The 27,159-nt window shown below is 48.0% G+C and overlaps 1 protein-coding gene across 17 annotated transcripts in view; it reads left to right on the top strand.

Annotated features, from left to right (window-relative positions):
* PTPRS (protein tyrosine phosphatase receptor type S) overlaps positions 1–21,788 on the top strand; it is a 422,866-nt gene extending 401,078 nt beyond the window's left edge. For all 17 annotated transcript variants that reach the window (XM_060232878.1, XM_060232884.1, XM_060232883.1 and 14 more), the window contains 2 exons: positions 13,453–13,588; positions 18,703–21,788. In XM_060232878.1, the coding sequence (XP_060088861.1) occupies positions 13,453–13,588; positions 18,703–18,771 (205 nt within the window). In that variant the 3' untranslated portion in view covers positions 18,772–21,788. The remainder of the gene's footprint in view (positions 1–13,452; positions 13,589–18,702) is intronic.
* The last annotated feature ends 5,371 nt before the right edge of the window (positions 21,789–27,159 follow it).

The raw sequence follows: 27,159 nt of genomic DNA, 5'->3' as shown, positions 1-27,159 counted from the left end.
TTCCCAACTGGATTTTGCAAGTTTACACAGTAAAATCCAGTTTGAAAGTGGATTGAAAGTGCATTATTTGGTGTGTGTCATCACAGCCTGTCTCTCAGCCTAGTCTACCTAGAATCATAGAGTTGGAAGGGACCTCCAGGGTCATCTAGTCCAACCCCCTGCACAATGCAGGACTTTCAAAGAATACCTCAACCCACCCCCAACACACACACACATCCCCAGTGACCCCTGTCCCATGTCCAGAAGATGGCAGAAAAGCCTTCCAGGATCCCTGGCCAAACTGGCCTGAAGAAAAGTTGCTTCCTGACCCCAGAATGGCAATCAGCATTTCCCTGGGCGTGTAAGAAAGGGCCAGGAGAACTGAACACCGATGCGACCTTCCTGCCCTCCTTCCTGTGATCTGTCTAAGGATTCTTACAGGATGGTTTTGAGAATAAACCGGAGGTGAGGGGAATTCCTCTATGCTCTCAGCTCCTTGAAGGAAACAGGCCACTTAAAAATGTAATTTTTGGATAGTCCCTCAGCTTTAAAAAAAACCAAGAAATCTTAGATAACCAAGATTTCAATTTTTGCATATTGCAAAACCGCAGAGAAAGTTCTGGGATTCAGCTTCAAGGAACTTAATGATTTTTCTCAAAGAATTCTCCATGAGGGCAACTTTATCTTGCTACCGGCAGCCTAACCAGTTCTAGGTTGATGTTGTTTTAAAATCAAAGTGTTAGCATGGTTTTTAAAAAGGTGTGACTGCAGGAAATAAAAATGTGTTAAATCCAAAGAAGTATGAGAACTATGTTTTTTTTTCAAGGGAGAGCCTATGGGGAACCACCTGCTGAAGGTCTCAGTTGCACTCTGGGGATCTCTAGTTCCAGGCTCTTGAGTAGCAGATGTGGGGAAAGGGCAGTCTTTGCCCTGGAAGGCCTATCAGAGGAGGCAGTCCAAAGCCACAGAGACCCACAGTCTAACTTGGTTGAAGGCAGCTTGTTTGTCTTTTACACATGAAGCATCATATGCATGTGAACAGACCTGTATGGCTGTATCTCTCTTCCTGCAAATGGCATTAACGGGGGGGGGGGGGGGGGGCTCTTCTTTTGCTGCCAAATAAGTATCAGGTCCCTCCTGTACTGTTGAGCATGTTGTGGGGGCTTTCTGCTCTCTCTCAGGCAGATCAGCCGTTCCTTTCCAAAAAGCAGTCTTGCAGTGTTTTCCTTTCCACTGAACCAAGGTTCAGGAAGGCACAAAGTAGCCTCGTCTTCCTTCCCAGCAACAAAATCCCTTTCAAGAGCTCCAAAATCTTCAGAATCTTTTTGCTGCTTCCAAGTGTGCCCAAGTTTGCGGGGGGGGGGGGGTGTTAATCTGCGATTAAAGCTTTAGTTGATTAATCGCACCACTGGAGGGATTAAAGCTCCCGTCCAGCGCCAGCTTGTTTTGCTCATTTTCAAACAGGCTCAACAGTGATGAGGTGCCGTGCAGATTGCATTGTTTGCCGCACCTCTCTTCCCGCAAGCATAGCAAAAAGAAGTTGAGCTCCCAGATCTCCAAAGCGGAGGAAGGACTTGGCTGCCTGCTCAACAGGAGAAGGAATTGCACCAGTTTATCAGCTTCCATCTCACCCTTCCTCCGAGGGGCTCAGGGCAGCATATCTGGTCTCCTTGGAACAGACAAAAGGAAGTACTTTTTCACTCAAGGCCTGGGAAATTCACTGCTACAGAATCTGTGGAAGGCCACTAAGAACATCAGAAGAGCCCTGCTGAATCAGGCCAATGAGGGTCCATCGAGTCCAGCCTCCTATCTCACCCGGTGGCCAGGCAGATCTTCATTGTGGTCTCTGTGCAGTCACACACATGGGTCTTGCCACAGGTAACAGATCCATACCTCGGAGTCTCCAATAGCTCGCCTAGAGCATTTTTCGGCATGCTTTCCATTCGCCCTGGGGAGCCGGCATCGACTGCGCATGCCTGGAGCGAGCGGGAGGCGCCATTCCCACTCAGTTTCTTCCTTTCCGCCGCCTGGAAAACACCTACCTTGCTGCGTTCCTCTCGCCTCAGCTCGTCTTCTCCTGTTTGGTATCGTATTCTCCTTTTTCTCCTACCTTTCTTTTATCATTTTTTGTCCTTATAAAAGTTTTTTTTTTAAAGCCCTTGCTTCTGCGCTTTCCTTTCCCTGTTTTTCTCCCCTCCCTTGTCCAGAGCGTATGGAAGGGAAAATTACTTTCAAAAAGTGTCAGAGGTGTGGATCTAAAATCCCTACTTCAGGCAGACATTCGTACTGTCTTTTCTGCTTGGGTGAAGCTCACCAGGTAGATACTTGCCCTCATTGCGCCAACTTCGATAAACAGGCGCGAAAAAACCAAGCGGCTAGACTTCAAAGTTTCCTGCTCGAAAAATCTCTTCGGGCTATGCCCAGCTCTGATTCGCCGCCTCCCCCACACCGAGCAGGAGATTCAGCTGCGTCAGCTGCTCCTCAACTTCACAAGAAGCATAAGACTGACAAGAGACCATCCAAGCACTCCAACACCAGCCACAAGGCTTCGAAGAAGTCTCGCCATACCGATTCGTCGGCCTCGGCTCCGAAGAAATCCCGCGATCCAACAAGGTCGACTCCGACAACTTCCTCGAGGGCTACCACTTCAACCACTATAGCGACATCGATGGCGTCAGTTTCCACACACTCAGCTCCGATCCAACCTCTTGTTCCACCAGAGCTTTCGGCGCCCTCCGACGTCATCTCCGATATGTCTCATCTCACTCCTCATTCCCCAGCTGCAGTCAAGGTTATACCGGTCCAATCTCGCTCGCCCTCACTCCATAGCGTGGTGCTGTTCGACATCCTCGAACCTGACCCCCGTTCGGATCCGACTTTCTCTCAGGAGCATCCCCAGTCTTTGCTACAGGCTGGATCCTTTCGAGACATCGGAGTTTCTCCTCTCTACCGAGAGTCGTCTACACAGATTTCCACACAGCATGTCCGATCCCGCTCACCGGTTCGACGTCGTGATTTCCATTCACGATCTCCAGTCTATCGTGAATACCAGGACTATTACCAGAGGGGTCGATATGAATATTCTTCACTCCCCAGATCGCCATCTCCCAGACACCGCCGGGTTTACCATCGCTACTCCCGTTCCCCCTCAGATGAGGGTTTCCGTCGCTCTCGGTACCGTGAATTTGAGGCCTCATCCCACAGCCATGATGTATCAACACCTCAAATCTGTGACTTCGAATCTCCTCGGTACCATGAGCCTTCTCGAACCCGAGACCCGGAGTATCTCTCTTCTCAAGACCATGAAGCCCTTCAAGTCTGTGAACCTCCTCAGTACCGAGAATCTTTTATACCCCGCACAGTTTCCGCCACCATATCTGCTGCTCCGGCTACGACTTCTACATCAGCCATGACTTCGACTGCCTTACAAGTACAGTCTAAACCTTCTGAGGAACGTCCATCCACATCTGCACCTACCAAGCCTCTGATCTCTCCTGCAACTGAGGAATCCCAATCTGACGGGGACAGCTCAGGCTCCGAAGATCCTCCTGGCTCTCCTACCTTGGATTCCACGCAGCCAGCCCGTCTTTCTCCATCAGACGGTTCGAAGGCCTACCTTAACCTGATTACTACCATGGCTGAAGCCTTGAATGTTACTCTTCCTTCTGACTCACCCAAGGTTTCTGACATAGTACACGATCTGGTTCAGGCGGATTTCCCAGCGGGGTCACTCCTACCTATGTTGCCAGTGCACTTGGAAGGGCTGCATGAGGCCTGGGACAAACGTGCTTCGATTCCACCTACTTCGAAGTGCTTTGACTCCCTGTACAGAGTACACGCTCCTGATTCTAAATTTTTAGCCTCCCACCCTGTTCCAAACTCCATAATCGTGCACTCAGTGACTAAAGCCAAACCATCCAGGCACCCTACTCCTCCCGATCATGAAGGCCGGAAGTTGGACACCTTGGCTCTCAAGATTTACAACCTTGCCTCTACTAATTCAAAGCTTAAAAATTACTTGGCTTATTTTGCTGCATATACATTTAATCTCGCCAACCAATTTACTCCTCTCATTCCTTCTCTGCCTGAAACGTCTCAGAGAGCTGCATCTAATTTAGTCTCTGAACTATCACGAGTTTTGAAACAGCAGATTAACACCATCAGACATGCCTTTTCCTGCTCATCTAGAGTTTTCGCTTCATCAGTGGCATTGCGTTGACACACCTGGCTGAGGTCAACCAACCTGCAACCCGACATTAAACAAAAAAATTGAAGACTTACCTTTTGATGGTCTTGGCCTCTTTCATGCATCCACTGATGAAATCCTCACTTCGGTAGATGACGGCCATAAGAGGGCGAAGCGCCTTGGGGTCTCTCAGCCAGCCTCTCAGCAGTTCAATCGACCTAAGCCCTGGAGACCATCTTTTCAGAGGCGTCAACGCTCTCCTAAGCAATCCGATTACTGGAAGAGGAACCTCCCCCCAACAAAAGCAACGCTTCCAACAGAGGCCACGATCTCTGCAGACAAAGAAGTCTTCTCTGCCAGCCAAGCAGTCTCTTTGACTCCCCTCTGCATCTCACTCAACAGCTGAATCCCTGCTATCAAACACGTCTTCTCCCATTCTATCCAACCTGGAGCTCAATCACACGGACTCTTGGGTGCTCATCATAATCCGCCTAGGTTACGCAATCGAGTTCGTTTTGCCATCTACTTCACTGTTACGCCACCCTCCCCTCATCTCAAACAAGAGAATCTGGACTTGCTCCAAAAAAATGCCATAGAACCTGTTCCTCCTCACCATCGGGGGACAGGTTTCTACTCACGATATTTCCTGGTGCCCAAGAGGGATGGGGGCAAGCGACCCATTCTGGATCTCAGGAGACTTAACAAGCGGATAGTCTACAATAAATTCAGAATGATCTCCGTCCAATCCATCCTTCCCCTAATTCCGCAGGATTCCTGGATGGCATCCCTGGATCTCCAGGACGCTTATTTCCATGTGACCATCAGACCTCAGCACCGCAAATATCTTCACTTTGCCATGGGACAACATCACTTCCAGTATCGATCCCTCCCATTCGGGCTGTCCACCACCCCCAGAGTGTAAGAAGTGCATGGCAGTAGTCACAGCTGCCCTGCGTCTTCACAACATTCCAGTGTTCTCGTACATAGACGACTGGTTACTCATTGCTCCCACAGCACATCAACTGGCAAAGAATCTCAAAATAACACTCTCTCTTCTTGCCTCCCTGAGCCTGTGTGTGAATGCTACCAAATCTCACCTCACCCCAACTCAGGACTTAAAGTTCATAGGTGCTTGTCTCTGCACATCTCCTCATCTCGTTTTTCCCATACCATAATGCCCATACCATTATGTCCCTGGCCCAGGAGGTCATATGTACCCCAGTGCAACCTGCAATCACCATTCAACGTCTTCTGGGCCTCGTGGCCGCACCAACCTCGGTTCTTCGATTTGCAAGACTGTGTATGCGGCATCTCCATACACACGTACAACCACAGAATACCGTTCTCACTGAACCTCAGAGGGTTTGGCTCTCCCTTGTTTGGTGGACAGTACCAGACAATTTACTTTGCTGAATGCCTTTTGTTCTTCCTCCTCAGTCTGTCATCGTGACTACAGATGCCTCCAAGTGGGGATGGGGAGCTCACTTAGAGGACAAGACTGTCAGGGGTTTGTGGACTGTGCCCGAGAGGGCTATGCACATAAACTGCCTAGAACTCATAGCCGTTCACAGGGCTCTTCAATCATTCCTTCTGTCTGTAATCAACTGACATGTCCAGATCACAACCGACAATATGGCCACAGTTTTCTATGTGAACAAGCAGGTCGGTACCAGATCTATCCGTCTGTGCCGCATAGCCATACTTCTTTGGGAATGGTGCATCAAAAACAGCATCTACCTGACTGCCATTCACCTCCCAGGGATAGAGAATGTCTTGGCCGATTCTCTCAGCAGGATTCGCATAGACAACCATGAATGGTCCCTCAATCCACGATACTTGCATCACATCTTTGCATGCTTCGGGACTCCAAAAGTAGATGTTTTTGCTACTAAAGACAACTCGAAATGCCCTCTCTTTTATACCAGGAGAGGCAACGATGCTTTCCTCCACAGCTGGAGGGGTCCTCTTCATTATCTTTTTCCACCAACCCCTCTAATTACCCAATCTCTACTCAAAATTGCTCGGGATGGTACAGACTGCATACTGATAGTGCCATGGTGGCCACGGCAACCGTGGTTCACGAGACTTCTTCAAATGTCCCATCATACTTATCGCCACCTTCCCCTGGCAGACGATCTCCTCACCCAAGATCACAGCCAGGTATGGCACCACAACTCCCAAATTCTAGGATTTACGGCTTGGAGAATTCGGCCACATCTTTACCACCGGGAATAGCGGAAGTTATCCTGAATGCTAGGAAACCTTCTACCGGGCGCTCATACCAGTGCAAGTGGAAGCGCTTCTGCTCCTTTGCATCCTCTCAACAACTTGATCCAGAGTCTGTACCTCTCCCTTCGATCCTGGAATACCTGCTATCTCTACAAGTGTCGGGGCTCAGCTATTCTACTTTAAAGGTTCACCTTTCAGCCATTTCTGCTTTCCACAAGCCTATTGACGGTCAGACTGTTTTCTCCAATAGACTGTCCAAATCATCCCTCCAGGGCATGTTGCACCTTCACCTTCCTATCAAACCGATTGTGCCAGTTTGGAGTTTGTCGTTAGTTCTTTCACAACTTATGAAACCCTGGTTTGAACCCTTGGCCACTGTGGACCTTAATCTTCTCTCTTGGAAGACTGCCCTGTTGGTTGCTCTCACTTCTGGCAAGCAGCCAGTGACTTGTGTGCCTTCCGTTCTGACCCACCTTATACAGTTTTTCATAGGAACAAAGTGGTCCTGAGAGCAGATCCTGCTTTCAAACCCAAGGTTGCATCGAAATTTCATCTTTCAACTTCTGCTTCATTGCCCACGTTTTTTCCTAATCCTAAAGACTATGGACAAAGTGCTCTACACATCCTCGATGTCAGAAGAGCTTTGTCCTTTTACCTCTCTCGTACACAACCATTCCGTAAGGACCCTAACTTATTTGTGGCCTACGGCAATCCTCAAAGAGGACGCAAAATTTCTACCCAGAGACTCTCTAAGTGGGTATCCATTGCAATCCGGTTGTGTTACGAAGTTGCTAAGCAACCTTTACCTGAGGATCTTAAGGCTCACTCGACTAGAGCAGTCTTGACCTCCTCAGCCTTCCTAGAGGGCTTCTCCTTAGAGGACGTCTGTGCTGCTGCATCATGGTCCTCGCCATCCACGTTCGTCTCGCACTATGCCTTGGACATTTGTGCCAGACAGGATGCCTCCTTTGGCCAATCGGTCCTCAGGTCCATCTTCCACTGAAATCACCCCAGGTGAGTTCATGCATACGTTGTAAATATGAGAATGCTTTTTTCTTGCCAGCACCCACCTTCCTTCTTGACTTTCAGCTTGCTAGTCACCCATGTGTGGGACTGCACAGAGACCAAGATGAAGATAAACAGGTTGCTTACCTGTAACAGATGATCTTTGAGTGGTCATCTGTGCAGTTACACACGCCCACCCAGCCTTCCCCTCTGCTGGCTTTTTCTGCCTTGGTTTTTACCTTTGTAGACTGTCAGTAGCGGCTGGAAGAAACTGAGTGGGAATGGCGCCTCCCGCTCACTCCAGGCATGCTCAGTCGATGCCTGCTCCCCAAGGCGAGCAGAAAGCACGCCGAAAAACGCTGTAGGCGAGCTATTGGAGACCCCGAGGTATGGATCCATTGCCTGCGGCAAGACCCATGTGTGTGACTGCACAGATGACCACTCGAAGATCATCAGTTACAGGTAAGCAACCTGTTTTTCCTCTGGAGGGCCAGCAACAGGACATAGAGGCTGAGGCCTTCCCCTGATGTTGCCCCCTGGCTCTGGGATTTAGACTACCTCTGAACGTTCCCCTCAGATTCATGGAGAATAGGTCTGTCAGTGGCTACTGATAGATCTATCAATCTTTCTAACCCTTGAAAAGGGAATTAGGCAAATCCAGTCTATGGTTATTAGTCACAATGGCTGCATTGAACCTCCATGTTCAGCAGCAGTTTACTTTGGAATACCGCCGCCGAGGGAAGTTATTGATCTGTTGTGCCCTGCTGCTAAGGCTTCTAGGGCATCCAGCTGGCCCCTGTGTGAAGCAGAGTGCTGGTCCTGAGCCAGCGCTGCTGCTTTCACGTTTCTTCTCTCATCTCCATTTTATTGTCTCAACAACCCTGTGCGAGACCAGAGCTGGCCCACCCACCCGGTGAGCTTCCGAGTGGCTGAGCGAGGATTTGATTCAGATCTGCTGCCTGCAAAATAATACACTGACTCACAGACACATGAAGCTCCCTGATACTGAATCAGACCACTGGTCCCTCATGTTCAGTATTGTGCACTCAGGCTGGCAGCAACTCTCCAGGGTCTCATGGAATCACAGAAGGGGCCATAGAGGCCATCTAGTCTAACCCCCTGCTTAAAGCAGGATCAGCAAGGCATAAATCCAATATCCAATAAATCCAATAGCGAAGGGCAGGGCATAAATCCAATATCCTCCTCCTGTCAAGTCTGCATATTCAATAACGAGTCGATGTAGATACAAAGAAGCTAGTTTATTGATACTGGATGCTTGTGGCCTAAGCCAGGGTTTGAAGAGACGAAAACCATACAGTAAATACATTGCATATAAAGATCACTTCAAAAGCATTCCTACGGGCAGGGAAATTGTGCAGGGGATATTCACACATAGATGTTACTAGTACATTCTCATGTTGATTAGGCATAGTGGCCTTGATGTTTTACTAGGCTCCTATGACTCCCACAGGCCTGGACTGAGAAGGTTCAGATAAGACTTTTCACACATCACCATTTCAAAGCAGGGAGAGCTTCTAAGGAAAGGGAGGGGGAACAGTAGAGAGGCACTAGCAGCATTTGGTTCTACTTTGGTTCTACCCAGCATGCTCTCTGGTTGAGCCAGAGTTATATTCAGACTTGACATACTGCCCCCCTTAAGCTGCTTCTACTGCCCTGTTAGAGCATTTCTGATGAAACCTTTTAATCAGGTCTGGGGCTGATATATCTTTCTCTGCTACCCATTCATTCTCGCTGGAGGGAAAGTGTTTCCATTTTATTAGGTAGTGTAGGACCCCTCTTTTGACTTTAGAGTCCAGGATTTCTTGGACTTTGTGACGGTTCTGATTCCCAACCAGGATAGGTTGTGGGGCAGGTTCTCGAGGGTGCTAAACCGAAGCACTTTACTAAACATTTTTGGCAGCTCTAACTCTACTGTCACCTGATTGACCACCCTCGAAATTCTGAAGGGTCCCAGGAATTTGTATGCCAGTTTTTTAGAGGGTTGACTGAGAGGCAAGTTCTTAGTAGACACGAACACTGAGTCCCTGACCTTGAAATCCCATGCGGGGACATGTGACTTGTCATATTGCTTTTTATTTGGCCGCCTCTAAATTTTCCTGGATGGTTTTCCAGCTCCCGCTCGGCCCCTGCCACCATTGCTCAAAGGGTGTTGATTCAGGGGAAGGGGTCCCCCCTGGCAATAGTGGCATCGGCTTCCCTTCATACCCATGGACGGTTGAGAAGGGGGAAGCCTTGGTGGAACTATGCATGCTGTTGTTATACCCATACTCAGCAAAAGGGAGCAGATCCACCAAATCGGACTGTCTTTGGTTAATGAAACAACGTAAATATTGTTCTAGAAGCCCGTTCACGCATTCCGTCTGTCCGTCCGTCTGCGGGTGGTAGGCAGAACTCAACCCCTGCTCTATTCCGGCCAGTTTACAAAACTCCCGCCAGAAGTTGGCAACGAACTGTGGCCCGCGGTCGCTAATGACCTTATCAGGAAATGAGTGAAGCCGGACCACGTGGTTGAAAAACAGGAGGGCCAGTTTCTTTGCTGTAGGCAATTGGGCACACGGGATAAAATGGGCTTGTTTGGAAAACGTGTCTACTACCACTAAGATCACCGTTTTCCCTTGGGAGGGTGGCAGCTCTACGATAAAGTCCATTGACACCACTGACCAGGGGCGCTTGGCCGTTTCCAGGGGTTTGAGCAGCCCCGGGGCTTTACCGCCCCTTTTCTTGGCCATGACACAGATGGGGCATGAGGCCATGAATTCCGACATGTCCTTTTTAAGGGACGGCCACCAAAACTGTCTACTAATCAAATGGAGCGTCTTGACGTAGCCAAAGTGCCCGGCCAGTTTATTTGAGTGGCAGAATTGCAGCACTTCCGCTCTTAGGCTCTTGGGAACATAGAGTTTCTCCCCTTTATACCACAGTCCGTCCCCTCTCTTTTGAATGTCCCCTGGACGGGCATCCCCCTCCCTCTCCGTCTCCACGGCCAGTTTCTCGGCTCCCAGTTCCCCTAAGTCCCTCTTCTTCTGCGACTGTGTAGTTACTGTGGCAGCCACCTGCGAGGGGGGAACTAAGGAGTCGACAACTTCCTCTTTCTGGCTCTCATGTTGCGGTAGGCGGGACAGCGCATCTGCTAGGAAGTTTTTCGCCCCCGGGATGTGCTTTAGCGTGAAGTCGAATTTGGAGAAGAATCCCGCCCACCGAATTTGCTTCTTACTCAGTTTCCTCTTGCCTGTAAGGGCTTCGAGGTTTTTGTGGTTGGTCCAGATCTCAAACGGCATCTTGGCTCCTTCCAGCCAGGACCGCCACGTTTTCAGAGCGAACGTCACTGCAAAAGCCTCCTTGTCCCACACTGACCAGTTCCTCTGTTCGCCTGAGAATTTTCTAGAGATATAGGCGCAAGGTCTTAGCCGCCCCTCCCCATCTTTCTGCATTAGCATGGCTCCGACGACCACATCAGAAGCATCACATTGCACAATGAAGGGTGGTTGTTCATCGGGGTGGCTCAAGACCGGCTCACTAGTGAATAAGCGTTTCAGTTTATCAAAGGCCGTTTGGCACTTCGGGCTCCAATTAAGTCAGGCCCCCGGTCGCTTCGCCTCTGGCCCCTTCCCCTTGGTTTTCAGTAACTCTGTTAGAGGGAGGGCGATCTGGGCGAACTCTTCTATGAAGGTCCTATAGAAATTTGCGAACTCAAGAAATGATTGGAGCTGTCTACGTGTTCTCGGGGGAGCCCATTCCAGTACTGCCTGCACTTTTGCCGGGTCCATGGCCAACCCCTTCCCCGATACCCGGAAGCCCAAATAATCCAATTCGTCTTATGGAATTCACATTTAGACAACTTGGCATACAATTGATGCTTCAACAGAGTGCTTAGCACCTCTCTCACTAACTTCACATGAGATTGTTCATCCTGGGAATAAATAATGATGTCATCCAGGTACACCACCACCCCCTTGAATAAAAACTTCCTTAGTACATCGTTTATAAAGTTCATAAACACTCCTGGGGCCCCCTGTAATCCGAAAGGCATGACTAGGTACTCAAATTGTCCCATGGGCGTGTTAAACGCAGTCTTCCACTCGTCCCCCTCTTTAATGTGCACTTGGAAGTACGTGTCTCTCAAGTCCAGCTTGGTGAAGATTTTGCACTCAGATACCATGCTTAACAAGTCCCGGATGAGGGGGATGGGGTAGGCGTTGGTCGTGGAAATCGCGTTAATCCCGCGAAAGTCTGTGCAAAGCCTAAGCGAGCCATCCTTCTTCTTCCTAAACAGTACCGGGGCCGCGTGGGGGGCGGTTGCCAGTCTGATGAATCCTCTCTCCAGATTCTGGTCTAAGAATTTGCGGAGCTCCTTCTTCTCCGCCCAGCCCATGGGGTATAATTTGGCTCTGGGCAGAGTTTCCCCCGGGATTAGTTCTATGGCACAGTCAGTGTTCCTGTGGGGGGGTAGCTGGTTCGCCCCTTGTTCGCTAAATACCCCCATCAGGTCCCGGTAGACCTTCAGGACAGTGTGGGTCTCTTCCACCGACATACAAGCCCTCTCCTTGGCCACCGGAGCCCACGGGCCCCAGGCCGGATCCCAGAGGTGCGTTCTGCAAAGAGGGTCCATGAACCTAATTGTCTGTGCCCCCCACCTTATGCGGGGTTCATGCTTCTCTAACCAGCCCACCCCCAAGTCTACCGGATAGGAGCAGGAGGGGGCGATGACGAAGGACTCCTGGTCCCAGTGTTCCTCGATCCCCATCGGCAAGACCTGAGTCTCTAGTCTGCACGGTTCCCCTCACATCACCGACCCGTCCATTTGCTTGAACTGCATGGGGCAGGGGAGCGGAGAGCTCTCGAGTCCCAGAGCATCTACTAGGTTGGGGGTGATCAGTTCCCAATTACACCCTGAGTCTATTAGGGCCCGTACCTGCATGAACCTTTTCAGTTTAGGGTTCAGCAGTTTCACTACTACAAAATACAACCGTCCCGTCACGCTCACCCTCAGCGGTGCCGGCTCCTCCTCGACCTGCTGGTTGGCACCCTTTAGAGCAGGTCATTCCCGTTTCCTGCCGGCTCGGACGCCCAAGCCGGTCGCTCAGCTCCTCTGACAGCAGCATGTCCTTTTCCCGTTCCTCAACCACCGCGAGGCTGCTCTTCACCGCTTCCTTAGGGCGGCTGGTCGGTTTCTTGGGGGTCAGGGTGCTGGTCTTCTGCCCCCCTTGTGGGGCCTTGGGGGGGGCAGACAATTGGAAGCGAGGTGATTAGGGTCGCCTCAGCAGAAGCACTTGCGGGGTCCTGCAGGCACTCCCCCCCCTTTGGCTTTTTTTGGCTTCTTCTTTCCTGCCCTCCTTTAAGTGACAGCCCTTCAAATACTTACATCACCTACTGCCTTTAACTGGAGATGCTATGGATTGAACCTGGGACTTCTGCATGCCAAGTAGATGCTACACCCCTCAAGTGAATAACAGTTTTTGCACTTTAAAAATCCACATCCTAGTAAAGCCTGCTGGGGGGGAGGGGTGGCCTGCAGTGCTGGGGAGCCTGCCAGAGGAGTTTGTGCAGTGTGATGTCAGCAGGCAGTATCCCCCCACACACACACACCTGCTGCTTGGCTTTGCTATCTGCCACTCACAGGGCAGGGGGTGGGGCATGTTAATCCTCAGCAAAGCACCAGGCGTTTTTTCTCTCTCCAACTAGATGACTTGGCATTGTAGCCCAACTAACAAGCCATCTTCTCTGCCTCTGCCAGAACAAAGGAGATGTGCACATGGCATATAGCCCAAAATCCTATCATTATAAACACAAGAGTTGGTATTTGTACAACATGGGAAAAGCTCAAAAGAAAACAAAGCCCAAAAAAAGCCCTCCCCCCAAAGGCCTCTTTTATTTATTGATTTATTTTTGCAAAGGTGTGGGCAGGTGTTGAAACTACCCAGTTCCCTCCTGAAGGATTCCATGCTTCATTCATCCCTCCCCTGTCAGGCCTCCCTGCTTTGGACTGACTCTCCCATGATGCACCTTCTGTCTGTCTTCCTTCCTTTTTGCAGTGCGGGCGTGGGGAGGACCGGCGTCTTCATCACGTTGAGCATCGTGCTGGAAAGGATGCGCTACGAGGGAGTGGTGGACATTTTCCAGACAGTGAAGATGCTGCGGACACAAAGGCCTGCCATGGTGCAGACGGAGGTCAGAGGAGGCTCACACGCACACACACAGGCTGTATCACTTGCACTCCTGCACACGCATGGAGGCGGCTCCCTCAAACCTGAGGTGATGCAGTGCAGAAGTTGCATGTGTAGCAGTCTGTTACGCCACGTTCATCTTCTCCAGATGATCTGGAGCAGGGATCCCCAATGTGGTACCTGTGGGCGCCATGGTGCACTGTGGATGCCTTTCCTGGTGCCCACCAAGTGTTTTTCTAGAAAGCGGCAGTGCTAGGTGGGGCATTTCCAAGCAAGGATTCTTGTTGGCCACTGGAGATGTGATTAAGCTGTGCAGATTTTTGGCAGCAGCTGCCACCGCAGTCACTGTCTAACTGAAAGTAAGCTGCGGCAGCAGCCATTTTGTGGCTGCATTTTTGTGGCTGTGCCCACTGTGTTGTGTAAGAATTCCAGAGGTGCCTGCACACTGGAAAAGCTGGGGGGGGGGGGGGCTTCTTTTAAGATGACTGGACCAGGAGACAATACTTTGTGCTGCCAAAGTGCCATCACAGATTTGGCATCATGTCACACAAAACATGACCGCTCTACCTACTCTGTTTGTATATTCGGCGGCTGCCCCCCCCCCCCCCCCACCGCAAGCCCTGAGTTACTGAGTGTTCAGACACTTCTGTGTGAACCAGCCCTGGGTGTCTGGGGCCAGCTGGAGCTGGGGGGACTCTTCCAAGCTGGCATGAGTCTGCGAGGGACTCTCTTGAGTTTCTTGTCAGCAATACTTAGCATGTTGATCATTTGGCTTCATGTGCACTGTCTCAGGAATCCTTACCCCCAGCATGCAATCCGTGGCTGAGAGCCACATGACAGGGCCAGGAGAGTTGGTGCTGAGCTCCACTGGGAACCTGATTGCTTCCTGAAGGATGGAGTGAAGCAGCCGCTTGTCTCCCACCCCGATTCCTGAAGACTTTCCCCCTTAAAATTTACTCAGTTTCAAGAATGATCAAGAAATTATTTTTAACAGCACCATCTGTAGAGCATGGGTTTGTTCTACACAAATTGCTGGTATTCTTCCACCTGGAGAGCTCCCTGATTATGGCTCACATCTGACTGTACCTCGCTATAGGTGTGCCCAGGGGTCATTTTGTAGAAAAATAGGTTGTGGAGCTCATCCAGGGATTGTTATGCAGCTGCACTTACTATTCAGTGAACAAGGTGGAACTCTCAGAAGGAAGAAGGTGATACTCTCAGAAAGGTTCAGGAGCTGCACTCCTGTGAGTTTCCTTTATGTCGGTGTGCCTTAATGCCCCATCTAGAGTTTTGCAAGGGAGGTCTCTTAAGAAACCGTTCTCTGACAGAGTATGCGACTGTAGTGCAGACACCTTGTATCATGTGACCTTTGAATGCATTCATTTTCCTGAGCCTAGAAATCTTTTAATTCTTCCTTTGTGCCAAAATATAGATCTTGTGAAGACAGTATCTCTTATTAGACAATAGCCCAAGACCAATCACTCTTTTAGCTGTGAAATCTTATGTATCTGTGGTAGATTTTCACAGCCATTCAAATGGGGTCTAGCTTTTTCTGTCCTTTATATAATAAAAAGTCCTTTTGTCTTGGCAAAACAGGGCTCCCTGATTGGTTTTTCATATGGAGACATCACCTCTTATTAGAATATAATCACAGACCTATCACACTTTCAGCTGTGAAATTTTATATATCTGATAGATTTTCACAGCCATTCAAGTGGGATCTATCTTTATCTAGATTTTAGTAATCTGCTTAAAATTAATAAGTTAAAGAGCTGTATGAGGTAGTATAGTAGTATAGTATGAGTTGGAAAATGGAAAGCAGAGACTTCGGCCTGTGTACACCCCTCCCCTCCCCCTTTGGCTCTGCTCTACAGATTCAGTAGGTTTTTGTATCACTTCCCAAACCTGCAAACTGTGTGGGACCAGAAGCAGAAGGTGGCACAAGGGAGGCATGCCTAGAGACCGCCAGAAGGGAAGCATCTTTCCTTCCACTTTCCGTGCAGTGGTATGCCTCTCTCCAGCTCCATTCTGCTTCTGTGCTTAAGGTGAGATTTGAACCGGGACATCCCTGGCATAGGCAAAAGGGATGGGTGATGAGCACTCCTTCCCTATTCCACTTTCTTTCAATGATTAACCACACAGCAGGCTCAACCCCTAGGTGCTGTATATTTAATTTTGTCTTTAAACATTCCAGAAGGACAACATAGTGCAGGAAAAGGTAACATGGAGAAGGGGACACAATAGAGGCTTATTAAATTATGCTCAGAGCTTTTATGAGGAGGTGGATTAGACACTTGTAGGCTGTGCTCTGCTGAGACGGAGTTGTTTAGTTTTGTTTTAGCGTCAATACTTTTTTATGTATTTGACTTCTAACTCCCTCCCTTCTCAGTTTTAAGGAAGGGGGAAGAGAAGTCAGGGTTTCAACAGTCAAGAAGTGCTGGTCCTGGAGCAATCTTGCAGGATGCTCTGAGGCAATGCTCCGGGTTTTTTCTTTCGTACTATCTTAGCTTGTATCTATTTGTTTTAATTCCTTTTATCTGTTCATTTTAATTCCTCTTATCTCAGCTCTAGTATTTTACCTTTGCTCCATTTATTGAGCTTTTATTCTGCCTTGCCTTTTCCTTTTATCTTTGTTTTGTTTCCAGCCAAAAAGCAAACTAAGCTGGATATTTCTTTGATTGTAATATTAAAACTAGTAATCATTTTTTGCCTCTACGAGATAGCTTTTTTCTTAGAGGCAAATGAATCACAAGTCAATTCTTCAACTCTGCAACTTACTCCCAGTTTTATACTTTGTTGTTGTTGTTCAGTCACACACTCGAGTCCACCTGTTTGCGACCCCATGGACCAAGTCACGCCAGGCCCTCCTGTCTATTCTATACTGCCTAAACTTAATTCCATGTTGACCTCTCCTGACCTACTCACTGAGGAAAAGGACTTGTGGATACCTTTCAGATTCTAGCCTCTCAGACCTTTCTAATTGCTGAAACCCTAGGAAAGATTTATGATAAAATGTACCAAGGCCTTGTACCAAGCCCTGTCTATCAAGTTGGAGGGTCATAGATTACCTCAGGTTCTGTCTGGAACCCATTCCTGTACTCAGAACAATTTACAAAGAGGCTACAAAATAACACATAGAAAGGCTACAGGAACCCTGATGCTAATATCTTGTAAAATATCACTGTCCTTTTCAAGGGAGAATTGTTGAATGGCACATTAAGAAGCATCTGGCTTATCTCCTTGATCGTTCTGTCAGAGATGTCAATCTGAATTTTTTTAGGTCCTTCCTGTCCCTGTTAGAGAAAAGTGGCTCACACATATGTTCTGTTTCCCCCCAGGTTCCTGCACTGATTATAAACACACAGCGGTGGTTCATTTCACATAGAATTATCCCTAAAAGATGTTTCTGTTCTCTTGCACCAACACCACTTTTCCCCATGAAACTGCACTATCTTCTTTGTGGTCCCTGTGCTTTCCCCAGTAAAAAATAATTCATGCTCAAGCTTGATTGCAACAGCTACGAACTGCCTGCAACCCTAAAAAAAACTCTTCCACATTTTCAAACTTATTAAAGGATGAGCCTTTGGTCGGGGCAGATTCCAGCCTAATGCAGTCTTTTTGTGCCTTCCCAAAAACGGAACAGATAACATCATTGACAGGCCAGAGAATCTTAAAGAAAAATCAGTGTTGATTACTAAGAACCAGGCCAGTGATAGTATTGTAAGTTCAGTTCACCTCATTGCTGTAGAGAAGAATACTGACAACGATTTGTTAAAATTGGAAATCCATCTCCAATTTAACCCTGTGAGGGAGACTGATTCCTGCAGAGCTAAAAATTCCTCCTGTGAAATATCTCCACAGAAAGAGTTATCCACATGTGCCTTGCCGGAAAGACAGTGGGAACTTAGCCTGTTCCCCTGGAACTCACCATTATAATTCATTCCGTTAACCCCAGTGTTGACTGATTTACCCAGTCCCCAGCTTGAGTATCTCCTTCCAGGAGACTGTTAAACTGGAATGTGGCAGGCTGGGCTTCCAAGGTTTCCTGTGAGGACACCAGAAGATTCTTATCTGATTTCGATATCATATTTATCTAGAGACCTGGATGTTGGAGGATAGATATTATCCTGGTTATTTAGTTCCCTTTCAGGCCGTCTTCAAGGAGGGCTAGTGTGTCTGATCTCTATGGCATTGCCCATCCATGATTATGAAATTATTATGGCACAGGATTTTATAGTTTAAGCTAATGCTGGGGTCCCATTCTATAATGTTATTCACAGTATACATGGCACCTGGAACTGCATATGAATTGAATTGATAATTGGGCCTTATTGGATGAAATATTCAACAAAACTAAAAGCAACTGGGTGAAAAGTGATTGACAACTATCCACTGCTCAAGAGTGATGTATCATAGGGCTTTTTATTGGATGAAAAGGAAAAGGAAATTATGCTGAGGATGAAGAAAATGGGGAGAAGAGAAAGACTGATTTTGCACTCACCCTACACCACTCCGACATTCCTCTTTTCAGCGCGCTGTCATTCTGATTTCCCACTATCTGCCTCGGGGCTTCAGCAAAGATCGGTGTTTTTGTGCAGCAAAGCAAAACTTGTTTTTAGCAGTTTCTCTGCCGCACAAAAATGCCAACACAGGCTGAAGCCCCAGGGCAGATAGTGGGAAATCAGAAGGATGCCGCACTGAAAAGACGAACGTCAGAGCATCGGAGGGTGAATGCGAAATCGGTCAGAATGTTTTTCTCCTTTTCTCACAAGATAGATGGGCCTTTGATTTAGGATAGAGAAAAAGAACTCCCACAAACAGCAGTCAGCTTGTAATATTTGTGCAGTATGTGGGATGACTACTACTTGACTTTAAAAGGGAGGGGTTAGACAGATTCATGTTGAGCAGTTTTCTTACTCTCTAAATGCCGCTGCTTGGTTTCCATGCCCTGCTTGAGGGCCTTCTGGAAGTATCTAGTTGGAAACAGGAAGCTGACCTAAGTGGATCATGGATTCTGATGCAACGCAGAGCTGTTCTGGTGTTCACACAGGTGGCCTGCGTGTTATAACCTCTTCTTCTCTCTTTGCTCCCCCTCCCTCCCATTTTCCTCTTCTCCAGGATGAATATCAGTTCTGTTATCAAGCAGCGCTGGAATACCTGGGCAGTTTTGATCACTATGCAACATAAAAAAAACAAACACACAAAAAGCCATCCATCTTGCGGACTCTTTTACCACTTAAAGTACCGGAAGGCCCCTTCCCAGCTGGAGAGGTGAGCTTGACCTTTTTAAAACACACACACACAAAAACTGGATCAGAAAAACATTTCCTTTTTTATTTTCGTTTTCCATTTTGGACACTCCAGTGGGGAAAAGAGGAGCAAGCCAGGAAGTAGTTGAGGAAAAAATATACTCACACCCCCTATGGCTCCGGGACCCCCTGTGGCGTTTGTTTTGGGGTTGGTTTTTCCTTTTTCTTTTCAAGAGCCTGGACCGCAAAGCAGGGAGGCGGTTCAGGAAGAAGGCTCCTTTTTAAGTGGCGAACTTGTTCTTACCTCATTGGTGTTCACGGTGCAGAAGTGACAGCAGCGCGTGGACAGCGCGGAACTGATCCAAACACTTAATGAAACTTTTTTTAGCAATGAGAAAATACCCTTGAGCCCCCCATGCACCCACCTTGGAAAACAGCAGCCTGGTTTGGGACAAAAGCTGAGAGAGGCTAGAGAAAGATCGCCGAGGAAAGGATTGGACCATGGCAATGAGGTTATTGTTGTAGGCTTCAGTTTACATACTAATCTAGTTGGAAAAATCTTTAAAGGAAGTCACTTGCAGGTTTGCCAAAGGTCCGGGTGGGGAGACAAGACACACACAGAAACACAGTGAATTACTTCACACCAAACGAATGCATCATAAAAGAATTGCCTGGGGGAAAATCTCTGTCCTTCTGCAGGACTCAGGGTGTTTTTGCCACCATGCAAGAGAGGGTGTGTCTCTGCCCCCTCCACCCGTTTCCATAGCTCATCCTTTCAATACTTGGAACATTCCTTGTGTATTCAGATTCCTCAGTTTTCTGTGCCAGAAAGCAAAACCATCATGCAATAAGGAGTCTCTAGGGACCCGAAACACAGGATCTTGAAAATGGGGGTGGAGCATCTTTTTTTCTATACACTCTCCCCCTGGCAACCCCCCCCCCCATCTCCCTGTGTTCTGATTATTTTTGGTTCATTCCCGCTTACCTCCCCTTTTCCAATGCAAGGTACGAAATGTGTTTTGTTATTAAGGAAAGGAATCCTCCACTCAAACTGCGGGTTCCCACTTGCATATCAAAATGAACTTTCCCAACCACAGATTTTAGTGGGCACGTCCCTCCTTCTCCCCCCAATGCCAAAGAGGAAAATGGCAGATTTTAGAGAGAGCGCCCCGCGTGGGGGAGGGGTGTACTCAGCAAGGGGAGGCAACCTGTACTGCGAGCAGGACTAGACCGAAGCAGAGATAAACGGCCGGAGGAGATACCTGCAAGCAGCTTTCTTTAAAGCTATTGATGTAACTTAGCAAGTGACATTATTTTTTGTTGCTTTTTTTTCAAATAGTGTATTTTTTTTCCTTTTTAAAAATATGTAAAAAAATTACAAAAGATATCAGTCAATGAATTTACAAAAAAATTACTTATTTGTTCATATTCTGTTCAAAGACAAGTCTATTTTTTCACTGTAGAAATGTTATGTGTAATGGCTGTGGTACATGAGAGACGCATCATGCGGAAGAACACTACTTTACATACTGCTTTTTTTACCATTTTAAAAAAAAGTTTAATCTGCTCATGTATGGACAACAACAAAAAATGTTGCTGCTTTTTATATTTCTTTCCCCCCTTTCAAAAAAGGCGTACCAAGTTTTTGGAAGGTGTCAGGTTGGAGGAGTGGGTGTGGGAAAAGTCCCTTCCCTTCTCCTCTGGGCATCATGTCTGTACGCCCGTTCAGCAAAGGACCAATGGCAAGAGGGGAGATTACATTTAGATTGCTGTGTTTTATGGGAAATACTGGGATTTCAGAGCCACACCAGAAAGTGGAGAGCCAGAGGAGTGGGGCACCCTGGGGTGGCGGAGGGGGGACTACCCCGAAGGTTCTCTCTGGCAGCCAAGCATGAGCCCACTCAGGCCACTTGGAATGCAGCTCCCCAGCCCTATGGGCGCGCATCTCCCCTGTCAAGAAACACCCTGTTGATAGCAGGCTTCTCAGGCCCCCATCCCAGGCGGGAATGCTGGACTCAAGTCGGTGGGCCAGGATTTGTGGGGTTTTTGGATCAAACAATGTGTTATCTTTGCTGTCCTGTTTGTCTGGGGGGCATTCTTTTCCCAGTGTAGCTTTTTCAAGGAAGGGAGAGGCCGAGGAGCTCTCAGACCCCTTTCCCTGAGGCTAAAAGGCACTTGGAGCTGTTTGTACCCCACATGGTGGGGGGGAGGAGAAATGACAGCCCTGGGATTGTGACAGGAGGAAAAGATTCACACACATCCCTTTCCAAAGGCAGCACCAACATAACGTGCAGTCTGGATGTATGAAACCGAGGTTCGAATCCCTGCTCAGCCTTAATATTACTGGGTGGCCTCAGGCCAGTCACTCTCTCTCAGCCTACCCTACCTCGCAGGGACGTTGTGAGGATAACGTGTGACCCTCCGCCCTCTCCAGCTCTTCTGAGGACAATATGGCACGGAGGAGGGGGCAGAATGTCGGTGTTGTTTGTACCCTGTTTCCACACTCACCGTGTGTTCTCTGGATTACAGCTGAGCCCCCACCTTTGACAATATAAAAGGTACTGAAATAACCCCCCAAGAGGGGCCATTGATTTATATCACTCCTCACTTTTGTTACTTTCCAGAGGGGTTTTCACACAACCGGGGGAGAGGGTGTAGAGCGAAACCCACCTCAGTTGCTTACTCCAGGTACACCAAGAGGTTCTTTAAGTACAACGTAGAGGAAGGTCAGCATTTGGGAGGTGGAGAAGCAGGCAGGGGTTACAAACCCCTTTTTAAATTTCTTTCCCCTTTTTAATTTTTTCTTTTCCTCCCTCCTTTGTATGAAAGCAAAGCCCCTGTTGCTCTCACACTGTTATTTCCAAACGAAAACAGTTTAAAGTGGTTACTCGGACCACGGTGTATGTAGATATATATATTGACTTTGTATTAAAGGAAGATTGTCTGAAAAAAAAATGCTTGGCTGAAGACACTCTGTGTGTTTGTGTGCACGCCCTCATGGGCCTGACTAAGGGATCTTGGGAGGGGGTTGTTGGGGAGGTGAGGGACCTCAGCAGGGCACAATGGCGTACAGCCCACCCTCCAAAGCAGCTGTTTTCTCCAGAACTGTCCGGGAAGCAATTGTAATAGCAGGATATCTCCGGGTGCCACCTGGAGGTTGGCAACACTATGCATGAGGGTGTGGGAGGAGGTGCCAACAGGGGAAGGGCTTGCCTATTGTTTAAGGCCCCAAAATTCAAATGGAAGCAACTTCCCTTCGTTCACTTCCGGTTGTAACACATTTCAACATCATTTCAAGAAATTACTGGACCAGAGGCCTCCCCTACTGAACTTCAGGAAAATGGTTGAGGAACACCACCCTCTGTGCAGCTCAACAAAGCTGACATGAGGCCAACGCTCACATGCTCCCTGCTGCCTGCCTGTGGGTGGGGCCTTTGCCCAGTAGGGCTTCTGATTGGCCACTGGAGATTTGATCAGCAGATTTTTCCCCCAAAAGTTGTTTTGCCAGCGGCTTCACTGTGTGACTGACAGGTGAGCTGTATGTAAGCAACAACATACTTCTAACCAATATATTCATTTTGAAAGGCATGACTGACATTTTGTGGTTTGCTCCGCCTCCTGCGATAGCTATTTTGTAGTTCACTCTGTCATGCGGCAGCCATTTTGTGGTTCGCTCTGCCTCTTGTGGCAGCCATTTTGTGGTCTGCTCTGCCTCCTGTAGGAGTCGTTTTGTGGCTGTGCCCACCATTCTGTCAGAATTCCAGAAGTGTCCACGGGCCCAAGTTAGGGGACCCCTTCCCTAAACTAACATCCTTACACTAAACTAACAGCTATAAGAGAGTTTTGAGCCATACAATGAGGTGTGATAGCATTTCTGCTTCAGTGAGAATTGGGCATTGCATGGGGACAGAGGATGGGGGTAGGGTTGCCAATCCCCAGGTGGGGGCAGGGGATCCCCCAGTTTGGAAGCCCCCCCCCTGCTTCAGGGTCGTCAGAAAGCGGGGGGAGGGGAGGGAAATGGCTGCTGGGAACTCTATTATTCCCTAGGGAGATTTATTCCCATAGAAAATCATGGATAATTGATCTGCGGGTATCTGGGGCTCTGGGGGGGCTGTTTTGGGGGGTAGAGGCACCAAAATTTCAGTATAGCATCTAGTGCTTCTCCCCAAAATACCCCCCAAGTTTCAAAAAGATTGGAAAAGGGGGTCCAATTTTATGAGCCCCAAAAGAAGGTGCCCCTATCTGTCATTGTTTCCTATGGAAGGAAGGCATTGAAAAGGTGTGCCGTCCCTTTAAATGTGATGGCCAGAACTCCCTTTGGAGTTCAATTTTGTTTGTCACAGCCTTGATCTTGGCTCCACCCCCAAAGTCCCCAGATATTTCTTAAATTGGACTTGGCAACCCTAGATGGGGGTGTTAACATTTTGATAAGGACCCACCAAGAAGAAACCGGGTTTCTAGTTCTCCTCATTTACAGAGCAAAATCCATGGATAATGGAAGCTGTGTGGTTTTTTGCGCCCCTCCTTGAGCTCTTATTAATTGACCTCCCCCACTTTTTAACTCTGGCCATTTAACTCCATCTTATGAGGGAAAGCCATTGTGATCCCTCTTTGTCTCTGTAATGTCCCCTTTTGCTGTGGGTTTGGGTACTCACTCAGGCTCCCATTTTCAGGTCCACTTAGCAGACACAAGCTGACCCAAAACATCGACCACATATTTGCGAGAAGACAATTCCAACAACCAACAACTTCTGCTAACATACAAGAGCTCCACACAATAGGACCAAACTAAATCACATGGATATTAGGGGAGAAGAAAACTGTTCCATTACATACATACATGGCTTTTTTGATGTATACATGGCTTGGCATCAGAGGGTGTGGCCTAATATGCAAATATGCCCCTGATGGGCTTTTCCTGCAAAAAAGTCCTGTGAGACAATGGTGATGCCAGGGGGTGTGGCCTAATATGCAAATAAGTTCATGCTGGGCTTTTTCTACAAAAAAAGCCCTACAATACACCACATAGAGTTGGAAGGGGCCATACAGACCAGATTCTAGTCCAACTCCCTGCTCCATCCCTTCTTTAGTTTGGTGTGGATGCTACAACTCAAATACTACGAAAATGTGGTGTCAGAGGTTGCTAGTGTTTAACTCACTGCTGGAGTTTGCCGTCACCACTGACCCACCACATCAGGGGTGTCAAACATGCAGCCCCTGGAGGGCTCCCATCTGCCTCCTGAGGCAACTGGCTCCCCCTTCCTTACTTCTCTGGGGCTGCTGCTGCTGTCACATCGCATCTAGCTTTCGCCCAGCTCCTCCTTCGTGGTTCCTGCTTCAAGTCGCCCCTCACTTCCCTCCATTGGCTGAACTCATCTCCTTTGGGAGGAAGGGAGAGTGAAAGCAAAAGCCACTGCTTCTGCAGCAGAACAAAAGCAAAGCTTGGCTCCTTCAAGAACAGCAACATTTCATTTCAGGTCTAAGCTTCCCTTCTTGTTCTTCTTTTTCAGAGGGAGGGTGGGGGGGTGGATCGAGGGGTGGATTCTTCTGCCAAGCATAATTAACATTGAGATCGCTGCACTCCACTGTTTTCTTTGAGACTTGCTCTCTCTCTGTCACTCACACACACACACATGTAGGTATGTTAAAAGGAAGGGGCATGTTGGGATAAAGGGAAAGAAGAATTAAAAGGAAATTATTTTAGCTTATCCTGAAGAGTTTAAAAAAAAAAGATTAGATTTATCAGTGCCTATCTGGGGTTTTATTTTCTTTCGAAAAGACCCTGCTTAGGAATTAGAACACTTGGATTGGATTCCATAGTTTAATGACTGGAAATATATGGCTAAGTATTTGAAAATATATTTATGGTTCCATATGTTGCAGTTCAACACATCTCCCTCGCTGGCTGATGCACTAGCACTGATTCTGCCCAGTCTGAAATCAACACATTATTTCACTTGGAGATACCCTCTCTCTCCAGTCTAAACAGATGAGGGGTGGGTGGGAGTGAAACCTAACAGTACAGCTTGCAATCTTTATTAATGGAAAGGAGCAAGAATTCAGTAGCACCTAACAAAATGTGTGATACGGCATGAGTTTTTGTGAGTCACTGCTCACTTCTTCAGATAAAACTAGAATGTGAGTACATTTTCCTTACATCTTGGAGAGTGGGGTGATTTCAGATCCAAATGCCAACAGTGGGCATTGATAATGAGACAGGAAACCTAGATCTCGATTCAGTCCCAGAGAATGCATTCTCCTTAGCTTCATTATCAGTTACAATTCATCTGTCTCTCTAATCTTCCTTTGAAATTCCTTTGTAAGAGAACAGCTACTCTTAGGTGAATGTCCTGGAAAGTTAAATGTGCCCCCACTGGTTTTTGAATATTTTGCTCTCTAATGTCAGACTTATGCCCATTTATTCTCTGCAACCTCCTGGACAAAACTGAGACCTAGGTTTTATGTCTCATTACCAGTGCCGGTATCTTCACTCCTACTACCCCTCTGCATAGCACATCTAATCCAATCAAGCCTGCTATTGTCATGCACCTGCTATTGCCATTTGGCATCTGAAATCACCTTTATAAAGTTTATATTTCCAGTACCTCATGCTGAATTTTAGGGCAGGGGTCCCCAACCCCTGGTCGATGGACCACAGAGTAAGCCGCCCTGAGCCACTTGTGGGAAGGGCGGGATACAAATCTTAAATAAATAAATAAATAAAATAAAGGCAGAGCAGCCCTGCTACCCCTTTCACCAAAAGAGGCAGAGCAGCCTCACTGCCCCTTTTGCCTGCCAGGGACCTGGGTGGATGAAAGGCAGTGCGGCCTAGCTCCGAAGCACCACTTCTGTCATCTGCCCAGATCCTGGGTGAGCGGAAGGGGTATCATGGCAGCGACCTTCGCCTACTCTTCATTTAAAGGGCCCCCCATGGGAGGCAGGGACAGGGCAGCCTGGGGCAGCAAAAACCCCAGCACACCACCCCCGCCACCAGTCCGTAGAAAAATTTCTTCCACAAAACCGGTCTCTGGTACCAAAAAGGTTGGAAGTCACTGTTTTAGGGCACACATGGGCTGGCCTGACAAAGTGACATTTATGTCAGATCTGGTCCTCATAAGAAATGAGTTTGACACACTGTCCAGTTTGAAAGAGACTTGGGTGACCTGCTGTTTTTACTGTTCTGTGCCATGCCTTAGAGCAATCAGGAGTAGACAGCGAGCCCACAAATAGCATTTTCACATCCTTTTCTAGCCCTGCATGTTCTTCTTTCATTCTGCAAAACGATTTTTCCTTGAGCATTTGTAACTTCAAAGGCTGGACACAGTCTAGGCTTGTGTGCGTTTTCACATTTATTGCAAATCTTCTGCAGTTCAGGCTGGGGCAGGCATTTGTGGTGAGAGGTCTGGAGGCTTGAATGCTTGTTGCAAGAAGCTGGAACAGTTTCAGTTTTGCTCCACAGTCGGCAATGTTGCTTCTGCAGCCACAGCTCTGACCTGGGCGCTTCTAAGAGCCTCCGTTCTGCACATACCAATTGCCTGCTAGAGGGTGAAATCAGACTCTGATAGGAGTTTGGTGAATACTATCATGTCCCTTAACAAGAGATCTTGAGAAAAACCAAACTCTCAATCCTGTGCTTTTTGCCTAAGCCATTCCAGCAGCCTCATTATACTATAATTGCCAGAGCTGGCATCTCTCAAACGCAGGGTTCTTTCTGGGGGCACAGTAGGTTTGGAAAGCTGCTAAAACCTCTGTCAGGGTCTTGCTGTTAGGGTCTGCAAACACATCTTACAAATTATTGTAAACGTCAAGGACTTTGTCTCTTATGCAGACTGTAATGTTATAATCCTGCGAGGTGACCGTGAGGTACAGTTTCAACTTGTGTTCCCATCTCCTCCAGTTCTCCCCTAAACATCCCACAAAGGTTAAGTCAGACAGAGCCCTAAAATGCTGCATTGGTTTACAAAGGAAGCAATCTGGAACCTCCCTGGGGACCCAAAGGAGACCGTGGGCAACTTTGGTGTGGCCAGTTTGGTGTAGTGGTTAAGTGTGTGGACTCTTATCTGGGAGAACCGGGTTTGATTCCCCACTCCTCCACTTGCAGCTGCTGGAATGGCCTTGGGTCAGCCATAGCTATCACAGGAGTTGTCCATGAAAGGGCAGCTGCTGTGAGAGCCCTCTCAGCCCCACCCACTTCACGGGGTGTCTGTTGTGTGGGGAGAAGATATAGGCTATTGTAAGCTGCTCTGAGACAGGCAGGCTCAAAACACTAGCCATTTAATTTGCAAGACGACGACCAACAACTTCAGCTAACATGCAAAACCGAACA

Source organism: Heteronotia binoei, chromosome 2 (genome assembly GCF_032191835.1).
Source record: "Heteronotia binoei isolate CCM8104 ecotype False Entrance Well chromosome 2, APGP_CSIRO_Hbin_v1, whole genome shotgun sequence".
Lineage (NCBI taxonomy): Eukaryota > Metazoa > Chordata > Lepidosauria > Squamata > Gekkonidae > Heteronotia > Heteronotia binoei.
The sequence above is the reverse complement of the archived record's forward strand: the minus strand, read 5'-3'. Positions and strand labels throughout refer to the sequence as shown.